The 11,660-nt window shown below is 33.0% G+C and overlaps 1 protein-coding gene and 1 pseudogene across 1 annotated transcript; both read right to left on the bottom strand.

Moving 5' to 3' along the window:
* Positions 1-7,051: 7,051 nt before the first annotated feature.
* On the bottom strand, positions 7,052-9,247 carry LOC120114486 (putative glucose-6-phosphate 1-epimerase). The gene is made up of 8 exons (XM_039135378.1): positions 8,733-9,247; positions 8,456-8,530; positions 8,303-8,359; positions 8,054-8,217; positions 7,810-7,944; positions 7,607-7,709; positions 7,348-7,447; positions 7,052-7,230 (listed from the first exon to the last, which is right to left on the bottom strand). The coding sequence occupies exons 1-8, from the start codon at positions 8,823-8,825 to the stop codon at positions 7,052-7,054; spliced, it is 906 nt and encodes a 301-aa protein (XP_038991309.1). The 5' UTR covers positions 8,826-9,247.
* Positions 8,974-11,421, bottom strand: LOC120114485 (annotated as a pseudogene).
* Between the last annotated feature and the right edge of the window lie 239 nt (positions 11,422-11,660).

Here is an 11,660-nt window from a genome sequence, read left to right as displayed (position 1 = left end):
CGTAACATTTCTTCTTTTGAGGTCATTTCAACACAAATTCTTCAACACAAAAGTTTTTGCTCTCAGTAGAATGTTTGATTATAAGTGAAAAATCAATCTAACTCAAACCTCTATTTATACTACTCTACCCAACGACTAGTTTTTTACAAACTGAAAATAGCCGTTGGAACTCGTCACATCGACATGACGAGTTCCATTGAAATTAAAAAAAATTGAACATTGAACAACGGTAAAAAAAAGTCAAACTTATACCCGTTGGAACTCGTCACACCGGCGTGACGAGTTCCATCGGTATTAAAATATTATTTTTTAATTTTCTTTTAAAATTTTTAAAAATAAAAAAATATTTTTTAATGAGACTCAAGATATATTAAATTTATTCCGGCTATAGGATCCACCTGACACGACCCATTAAAAATTATATTCTATAAAACTCGTCACACCGACGTGATTAGTTCTATGGAGTACCGTATATCTTAAATTAAATATTTGGGTGCTCTATTAGGCGAAATAATCTACCGTGTTCCCTATTTACCCAATTTGGCCGGTAACATTTTACCTTTTTTTAAAACTGGTTTTACAGCTGGATCCACGTGGACTGATTGCCTTGAACTTGGTACCCTTTTTTTTTTGTCCTTTTACTTATTTAATGACTAGAGTGCTGGGTGTCGACTGTAAACTGTGGTGTTTCGGTGTTTTATTTCATGTAGCAGTAATATTGACAGGTGGCGTTTTGGTATCAACAATCAATTTTCTAAAATATTAGCCGTAAGATGGCATGGGGTCCAATAATCAGTTAACCACGATGGTAACGACTTTTGCCCCACCGAATGTACGCACAAAATTATAAATCGGGTCACGTGATAATCAATTTGTCTTGTGTTCTAGTCACAATCACTGTCATATTTAAAATTTTATTGTCCTTTTGTAGTTAATTTGGCATTGTGCCCAAATTATTCAATTTCACATTTATCTTTTCATGCTTGAAACTTTCGGCGTGTGCACTGTCATTAGGGTAAATCATCCAAATGATCACTCTCTAGGGTGTTGTTACAAAATTTTATACAACCGAGTCATCAATTTTTAGGGCATTATCACTTTAGTCACTGTCTTTAGAAGAAACTTCCATTTCAGTCCCTATTAGTAAATCCCTAACCACGCTTGACGCAACGTACTTCTAATAAGGCATGGACGTATTTTATCATCTAATTAGTTGTACAACAAGATTCGATAAGTTAATAACACATGTCACCATTCAATGAATCTAAAAATGTAAAGAATATTAACCCGCTAACCTAAGATTTAAACAAGTCCCCTGGGCATAAACCGATACGTCCAAAAAAAAACCTACACCATAGCGACAAATTTATTATATGATTAACGAAAACGAGGGATAGAGAATCTCATATAGAGATGCGGCATGGTTGGTATGTTCATGTAAAACCTAATTACTAATCATTTAACACATTTATGAAGCTTTCCAAGTTTGATTTTTAAGATACCTTTAACATGACATATCAAACATCTAAATTCTATCATAATTTCAAACATGAGATTAAAGTCTTCAAACTTTCAATTATACTTTCATGCCATGTCAAAAATATCAATTACGCCATTGAACTTAACAAAAAAAAATCAGTTAAACCCTTTGCCATGCCATCATTCACACATGGATTATAACGTTAGTATCATAGACCATCATGACAGTATAGTGGTTTGTCATCTCAGGATCATAGACCTTCACTATAGTAACATAACAATCAATACCGGTCAAAAAATAAAGTTAATACAATTAAATGGATTCGAGAGTAAAACTGATATAATCAGAAAAAAAATAAAGTTAATTTTCTTGAGATCAAATCTTTTCGAATTCAAATTATTTTTAATTCGATTCAAATTAATATTAACTTTATGATAGATATATTTATATCTCCTTTTATTAATATATACAATTTCAGTCCAAACCTTCATTTTTTTCTGTCAATCGTAAAATCGTGCAATCAAATCTATTCAAATTTGATTATTTAGTGTTCAAGCCATTTTCGAACTCAAATTTTCCGTCTTCAAGCTTTTTTTTTCCCCTCAAATTTTTATGAATTAAATTTCATTTTATAACATATAGAAACAACTTTATGAAAGCATAAAGAGCACCATTTATGCAGATAGAGACGAGTAGGGGAAAAGTAAGAAATGAAAAGTTGGTATTTTGTGTTGGAAACTAAATTTGGTTAAAGTTGCCACTTTGTTGGCGATGCAAAAACCTAGCCCATACGAGTGACTCGAGTTAGGTCAGTTCGGATTTTTTAGTTTAATTTTTTTAATTCAAATTATTTTGAGTTTATGTTAATTTCAATCAAATGTAGTTATATTTTTTAAGTTAATAAATGTAATTATATTTACGTAATTAGATGTGTATATCTCAATATACATTATTTATTTATGGAATAATGCCAAATTTTGTTCTTCATTATTATATCAACATTTTGAAGTAATTTCTAAAAAAACGCTTACTCAAATATGGCACGATAAAAATGTTTAACTTTTACACAAATCACACCGGCACAAATATAGTTTTCCATTATCAATTATTAATAGTTTTGCTCAAGACGAAACGTAGTGTAGTCACCGATGCTTGTGTTAATCTCATTTCATCTTAAATTGGATTGGTACAACATATTTCATCTTATCATTTTTGGGTTGAATTTTAGAGTCAATTTGAGAAGAATGTTGCATGTTTCTGTATTTTACGTTATATATCTACTTTTTTATACGAGAAAGATCCATGTTCATCGTATCAATGTTGATTTACAACGGGTGGTGTAATTGTTTATACTGGTTTACATTAAAAGAGATGTGATTAGATCGATGATTTGTGGTTCATTCCTTCTAGGTTGATTAGAGAATCACGAGTTGATTATCTTGTAGATGTATAAGGTATGATTTATGTGCCTTTATCCATGTGAGATACTTTATTATATATCTTGAATATTTAGTGGTCACATGATTATTCTATGGTTAGTTTGAATATAAAATTGTAAAGATCTGACTGAAATCATTGTGAACCTAACATATTTACTTTGTGACAGTAAATTCGTTACACCGAATGAATTTTGGACTTTGTGGATGACTTTAAGATAAAATATTTTAGGGTAACAAGGTTTGAATGTCCATCTCCAACAGAAAATTCGAAATCAATAGACATCAAATTAGCTTGTCAATTGCAAAATAGGCATATATCACGCACTCATGATTCCTTACACTTTCCTGGGCTTAAAATTGTAAAACATGTATTGGTACCATAGAAAATAAACAATAATGGCTTCAATATGGTAATGAGCATCTAAATTTAGCATTTATATGATCCACTAAGAATCCGTTTGCTTCTAGAAAATATTTTTTATTTTTAGCTTCTGTTTTTTTTTTCTTCAGAAAATAGTTTTCATGAACCACACCGAATCTCGTCTCAATCATCATTTGTCAGAACTATTAAGAGTAAGTTCCTTAGCTTGGACATGGCACTTAGTCCATGTCGCTATTCCTGGATCCAGGGGGAATATGTTCGATGGAATAATTTCTTAGATGTATTACCGCATCCCCAAGGGGTAGGCCAATTTTTTTTCAGGGCAGTGGAATCTTTATGCTCAAAACCCCAATTCATGTAGTCGTTTATTTGGAACCTCCCAAGGATCAGGAACTGCTATTCTAACCCTTTTCAGGGGATTCCATCCACAAACGCAAAGTTTATGGCTGACTGATACTGCACACCATCATTTAGCTATTGCATTTCTTTTTCTCGTTGCTGGTCATATGTATAGAACTAACTTTGGAATTGGTCACAATATAAAAGATATTTTTAAATTTAGAAAACATGTTTGGTTAATATAAATGAAAACGTGAATCCAAAACTAAAATAGTAAAATTGTATTTGGTATCTAACTTTTTAAAATAAAATACACAAATAGTTATTAAATAATTAAATTAAACTATAATTATTTAAAAATCATCATATAAATTTAACATGTGAGTTATGCAAATATAAAATAATAAAGTTGATAAGAAGTTCTATAACCCAAAATTTATTTTAGTTCATAATAAGATTATAATATGGATGCATATTGGACATCGATTAAATTTAAAAACATTACACAAAAATGTTGTTATAAGCAAGAGCATATAAAAAGTTTCATTAACATAAAAAATATGTTTAGTGATAATTGAAACCCTCAAACTTTTGAAAAAATAACTAGTGTAGTCCCTGAACATTTTTTTCACCAAATGTGATCCTTAAAGTTATAAAAAAAATTAACCTAACCATTTGAACAGTAAAATCAAATGTTGACCGTCACGACCACTTACATGACAATTCATAAACTTTATGACAATTTACAATATTGATGTGACAGCTCATGATATTATTGTAATAGTACACGATGGACGATGATATGATAGGTAGACTTAATTGATTATTTTAGAAAGTTCGAAGACTTATTTAATTTTTTAAAAATTAAAAAATATTTAAATTAAAAATATAAATATTAAATAATTATTAAGATATTAAATATATTAAATATAAAAATGCTACAAAATTAAACTATTAACCAAAAATTTGTTTGAGGACTATATTGAGTGTAAAAGAAGTTTAGGGATCATATTGATCTTTTTGCAAAAGTTTGAGGGTTTCAAATAACATTAAATTAAAAAAAATATTGTTAAAATGAATTATACCTATGTAAGGTACGTTAAAAAACTAGATATCATGTTTTCTTATTTTCAAATTTCCAAAACAATTTTAATGAAAATATTGAAAACATTTTTTTTTATGTTTTCACTTGTTTTCGTTTTTATTTTTCAGAAATCATTTTTCAATTTTACTATCAAACACGTTTTCTTCAATATTTTTTACTTTTAAAAAAATGAAAATAACTAATATTTTTTAAAACAAAAACGTACTCTAAATCTTTTAAAGGAATATATGGTCTACTAATAAACAAAAATGGTTGAAGATAATTAAAGTGAAATGACAAAAAGGTTCAATTATTGTTTTTTTAATTAAAGTTCAATTATTGCTTGATTAATTAGAATGTACTCAAAGTAATAATTGCATATATATAGTGCATACCGTGTAGTAATTAGAATGTACCCAAAGTTATTGAAAAAATATGTACTCAAAATTTTTACTATGAAAATTTTAAATTCATTAAAAATAAATCATTTAACTTATTTATTATTTTAAATATGTTTAATAATTTAAAATTGTTTTTTTAATTTTTTAATGAAAAATATAAACATGTTAAGTAAATAATTACTTACTTGTCAACTGACAGAAAATATTCTTTAACTTTTTATTTCTTATGAGTATATTAACCTTTATTATTTATATTTTAATTAAAACATAAAACATATCTATAATTTAAATTCAACAGTCATTGTTTTTAGTATTTATTTTTTAAACACATAATTTTTTCAATTTATCAAACATCATCTAATATTATAAATTTTTACACAAATTATTACTTACAATTTTTTTTAAAATCGACATAGATATGGTTAGTTTTAAATTATAATCATGTAACCATATTAATTTTGCTTTCAACAAAAACTTCCTTTCTTTGACCCAAAAAATCATATACTCTGAATGAAATGAAATAAATTTGAATATATTTCCTATAAATTTTCCCATATATAATTGGAAGAGAATATATTTTGTAAAACTTATTCAAAAGGTTTGAGGTACTCGTAACATATAAGTTTTAAAGATAAATTAAATAATGGAATAATGTAAAGGAATGATTAAATTGTTTATACTAAATGGTAATTGGGTTTTGCTAGAGTATGGTTTTAAATTTAGTGAGTTCGAGCTTAATTTTATAGGGACGGCCTGTTTTTTATTTATACATTCATTTACAGACCAAAGCCCAAATGGAACGAAGCCCTCCCATTTGCAACTTTGAAGCCGTGAGACCATCATAACTAAGAGCTTTGATCTTATTCATAACAGATATAGCCTATTTCATCTCCTCTATTATTATTGTTATTATTATTTTAACGAATGATATCCAATCTATTAATTGATTATTTGAGAACAAGTTTTGGATAAGGATGGCAGACGGGTACAATTTTATGGATTTCGCACCGTACCTGCTCTAATTGGGTCGGGGATGGGTATAAGTTTAGTGGGTAGTGGGTAGATGATGGGTTTGAGATCTTACCAGTCCCGCATCCCCCAGCCTCGCATCCACCCGCCCCACTTCTGCCCGTCCACTAACTACTCACCATATAAATTTTGGACCATTATGAATTCATGTATAATTTTAGAGACTATTCTGTAGACATTAAGATTTTATTGGACATGATTTATAATTTAACCAAACGTTAGGTATAAATATTTTTAGAATTGAAGACGTCGTTTCTTATATCTCAAATTGGTGGGTATGGGTGGATACAGACGGGTACGGATGGGTGGTCAGTATCTAGTTGGATAATAGGCGTGGGGATGGATATGAGAGTGTATCCACGTGGGCGGCTGTAGATTTAAAAAATTTACCCATCGTCGGTGGTGGATACAAAAATAATATGTGGATACAAAGATGAGGGAAGAGGTATCTGCACCCCTGCCTGTTTGTCATCCCTAGTTTTGGAGGAGGTTATTATTGGTCACAATCCTCTCAACCCAACTTGCTTTTTCTAACTTCGCTTGAAGGATTTAATACATCTATCAACTCGTTATTGGTTTTATTTTCTTATTAAACATCATCTTTTGTATCCTTTTTCCAGGTAACGTATACAGAAGAGAGACTGAATAACATCTATTTTTCATTTCTTTTTGCAAACATTGTCAATTTCGATTTCCAGAGTCCATTACACATATGTTTAGTAGTTAAAAACAACAACTAATGTCACTGCTGTCATGGAGAAACACAAAAACAGATCTCCAACTTCCAGGAATTTACACTTCCATTATCACTAGGGAGGGACAGACAGTGATCAGATCTCTTATTATTAGCTTAGTATCATATATATAATTGAATACAAATGAACTGATTCAATTCTTCTAAGGGTTTTTTTTATTTGCGTTACTTGCTGTCCTTAACTTGAAGGGACAACCGAGAGCTCGAGAGCTATGAGTATGTTTTTCAATTGCTGCGCCATTGACACAAAGCATCTGCTTGTATTCTTCATCCCCAAAATCAGCAATGGCTTTAGATTTCTTCTCCCATGGATTCCAAACACCTGCAGAAATGCAAAAGAACTTGACATCAAGGCCATTTTGGTTCTCCCAGCCTCTCAGGTGGATGCCATTAATCAGCACATGCTTTAGATTGAATTGAAAAGGTTTCTAAAACTTACCAATATCTGGAAGGCCTTCTTTCCGAATAGAAAAGGTTCGTTTTCGTTCGTGGTCGAATATCGCTACAACATCTCTTGAGCCAAGATAAACTCTGTCGATCTACAAATCGAAAAAAGCGCAATACTTGAGGCTTAAACACCTATTCTGTCTACTTGCAAAATGCTTGTTTTACAGCATCTTGGCACCAGCATAATAGTTTATCAACCAAACCGATATGCTTTCCGAGAACTGAAAAGCTTTTCCGTTCGAAGGCTTTACCTCAGATTCGAATGTTAAGGCATCTCCTTGTTCGGTGAAGCGCTCCCTTTGGCATAGGTTGTCGAGATAGTCAAGAGTCTCCAATCCTTCTACCCTCACTTCACTGTTAAGTAGTATACAAGAAAAGATATCCATTAATGTCTTGATCATAATGTTTCCCATGATTGAGTGCTTTACTTTCTTTACCATAAGAGCATATGTACCTGATATCAGAGATGGAGAAATATGTATGATAAGCAATTGAGAAACTAAAAGGCTTGCAATTAATATTCCTGATGCGTGATATCAAGCTTAGATTCCCATCTGCTGTCAAATATACTCGAAGACGAAATTCGAAACTGGAAGGGTATAGATCAATGATCAATATACATACACAATCACAAATAAACAAGTTTTAATTGAAAAGAATGACAAATGAGAGAGCGCGAGAGAGGAGATATGACTCACCTGTGTGGCCAGATTTTCAAATCATCTTCCGATGGCTTTAGCAGTAAATCGATATAGGCTTTTCCATTGGAACCATTTGGATGCCAAGGTGGTGGATTCTCATCGATGATCCAGGTCCTGTTCCGGGCAAACCCGTGTTGCTCAAGCGATCCTCGCTGACCAAACTAACAAATTCAAAAGAAAACCCATCAACCAGATGCATACAGACTGACAGAAAACTGATGCATATAAGCACTGGATCCTAAATACCTGTGGGAAACATATAGGTATCCCTCCCCGAACTGCATACGGTGGCTTGAAAATTGCCTACAACACACAAAAATGGCTCAGATGACAAGTTGTACCGTAAATATTTGCATAATACAGATACTGTGACTTAATACTGCTGATTTTGAATGTTACCTTGCTACTTGTGAATAGCAATTCTTCACCTCGGTCGGTCCTCCATGAAAGAACCTGTCCTCCATGCAAGCTAACCTGAAGAGATTTCAGGCAACAAATATCACTATTTAACCCCAAATTGCAGTTTGATTGAGAGGGAAAATGACAACTAGAATCAAGCATCTTAAACTGTTCTTCAACCTATTCAACTTGTTCAATATTCCAGATACCTTAAAAACTACGGAAAAAAGACTAGAAAACAAAAGAAGATCAAAATTAGAGACAAAAAGATTCTGACCCTTGCAGATGTTCCTCGAGGATTCCGAAGCAGAATCTGATCAATTCCATTTCTATCCTTTGTGACTTCAACAGCTGCCCCAGAATTATTCATAGCGAAAGACACGGCAAGGACATGTAAGAGAAAACGAACAAAAGGCTTTATAAACAATCAGTGCAGCAGTTGAGAGCGCCCTTCACACTTTCTCGTGAAAAAAACCCAAAATTTTCTCGTGAAAATCCCAACTACCACTGCAACTACCTTAATCTTTCTTCAGCACTAATACTGCCAACAAGAGAAAAAGCTCAGTCACAGATGGCTGCTTGAAGATTTGAAATCCCTCCAAATTTCCCAAAACAGACCAAAATTCAAGGAGAGAAAATTAAGAAGGACAAGACCCAACACTAGAAACAACTTTCCAGATAACCAAGCTTGTCTTAAAACCTCAAAGAACCGACCAAAAACGGTTTCAAAGACAACCAAAATTAATGTTGAAGCATCTGCTTTTCCCCCAAAAACAAAAACGTTTACGATAGAAACAGCCAAGATAAACTCTGTCGATCTACAAATCGAAAAAAGCGCATACTTGAGGCTTAAAAACCTATTCTGTTACTTGCAAAATGCTTGTTTACAGCATCTTGGCACCAGCATAATAGTTTATCAACCAAACCGATATGCTTTCCGAGAACTGAAAAGCTTTTCCGTTCGAAGGCTTTACCTCAGATTCGAATGTTAAGGCATCTCCTTGTTCGGTGAAGCGCTCCCTTTGGCATAGGTTGTCGATAGTCAAGAGTCTCCAATCCTTCTACCCTCACTTCACTGTTAAGTAGTATACAAAAAGATCCATTAATGTCTAGATCATAATGTTTCCCATGATTGAGTGCTTTACTTTCTTTACCATAAGAGCATGTACCTGATATCAGAGATGGAGAATATGTATGATAAGCAATTGAGAAACTAAAAGGCTTGCAATTAATATTCCTGATGCGTGATATCAAGCTTAGATTCCCATCTGCTGTCAAATATACTCGAAGACGAAATTCGAAACTGGAAGGGTATAGATCAATGATCAATATACATACACAATCACAATAAAACAAGTTTTAATTGAAAAGAATGGACAAATGAGAGAGCGCGAGAGAGAGATGACTCACCTGTGTGGCCAGATTTTCAAATCATCTTCCGATGGCTTTAGCAGTAAATCGATATAGGCTTTTCCATTGGAACCATTTGGATGCCAAGGTGGTGGATTCTCATCGATGATCCAGGTCCTGTCCGGGCAAACCCGTGTTGCTCAAAGCGATCCTCGCTGACCAAACTAACAAATTCAAAAGAAAACCCATCAACCAGATGCATACAGACTGACAGAAAACTGATGCATATAAGCACTGGATCCTAAATACCTGTGGGAACTATAGGTATCCTCCCCGAACTGCATACGTGGCTTGAAAATTGCCTACAAACACACAAAAATGGCTCAGATGACAAGTTGTACCGTAAATATTTGCATAATACAGATACTGTGACTTAATACTGCTGATTTTGAATGTTACCTTGCTACTTGTGAATAGCAATTCTTCACCTCGGTCGGTCCTCCATGAAAGAACCTGTCCTCCATGCAAGCTAACCTGAAGAGATTTCAGGCAACAAATATCACTATTTAACCCCAAATTGCAGTTTGATTGAGAGGGAAAATGACAACTAGAATCAAGCATCTTAAACTGTTCTTCAACCTATTCAACTTGTTCAATATTCCAGATACCTTAAAAACTACGGAAAAAAGACTAGAAAACAAAAGAAGATCAAAATTAGAGACAAAAAGATTCTGACCCTTGCAGATGTTCCTCGAGGATTCCGAAGCAGAATCTGATCAATTCCATTTCTATCCTTTGTGACTTCAACAGCTGCCCCAGAATTATTCATAGCGAAAGACACGGCAAGGACATGTAAGAGAAAACGAACAAAAGGCTTTATAAACAATCAGTGCAGCAGTTGAGAGCGCCCTTCACACTTTCTCGTGAAAAAAACCAAAATTTTCTCGTGAAAATCCCAACTACCACTGCAACTACCTTAATCTTTCTTCAGCACTAATACTGCCAACAAGAGAAAAAGCTCAGTAACAGATGGCTGCTTGAAGATTTGAAATCCCTCCAAATTTCCCAAAACAGACCAAAATTCAAGGAGAGAAAATTAAGAAGGACAAGACCCAACACTAGAAACAACTTTCCAGATAACCAAGCTTGTCTTAAAACCTCAAAGAACCGACCAAAAACGGTTTCAAAGACAACCAAAATTAATGTTGAAGCATCTGCTTTTCCCCCAAAAACAAAAACGTTTACGATAGAAACAGTTTTGAAGAATTTAGGGGTGTTTGAAACCAGGAGGAAGGAGGGTCAAGCAGAGAACAAATGGCCTTTTTTTCTTCGGAGAAAGATTTGTCCGCAAATTTGAGTCTGACCTTTGGATTTGTTGAAGGAACTATTAGATATAATCCCTCATATGGGTCATGCTGGGGAAGGCGACTGACCCATTATTTAATTAGTATTACTGGGTATTTTTAAAGGTAAAAAATTTATGCCAAAAACCAAGCAACAAGGACAAACTTTTGGCTTGGATCGGTGGTGGTGGTGGCTTCCAGACATGACGTAGACTCTAACGTCCGACCCTGAATTTAACTGAATTAACGATCCACCAAAAATATTACCAGTGAATAAAAATATACAACTTTATTGAAGGAAGACTAGGAGCTAGGAAAAGGAAAAGGTTTTCTTTTCTTTATTTCATTGATCACTTGTTTCAACAAAATCATCATTAATTGTATGAAAGTTTTGAAAGTAGAATCAGACCCACTCTTAAAATGGATGGATTAGATTAGTCTAAGATAAGTTCTCTGTTACACCATCTCTTTTTACAGTGAAAACCAACACAAAATGGATCAGATAGAAAGAG

Source organism: Hibiscus syriacus, unplaced genomic scaffold (genome assembly GCF_006381635.1).
Source record: "Hibiscus syriacus cultivar Baekdansim isolate YM2019G1 unplaced genomic scaffold, ASM638163v2 tig00110226_pilon, whole genome shotgun sequence".
NCBI lineage: Eukaryota > Viridiplantae > Streptophyta > Magnoliopsida > Malvales > Malvaceae > Hibiscus > Hibiscus syriacus.
The sequence above is the reverse complement of the archived record's forward strand: the minus strand, read 5'-3'. Positions and strand labels throughout refer to the sequence as shown.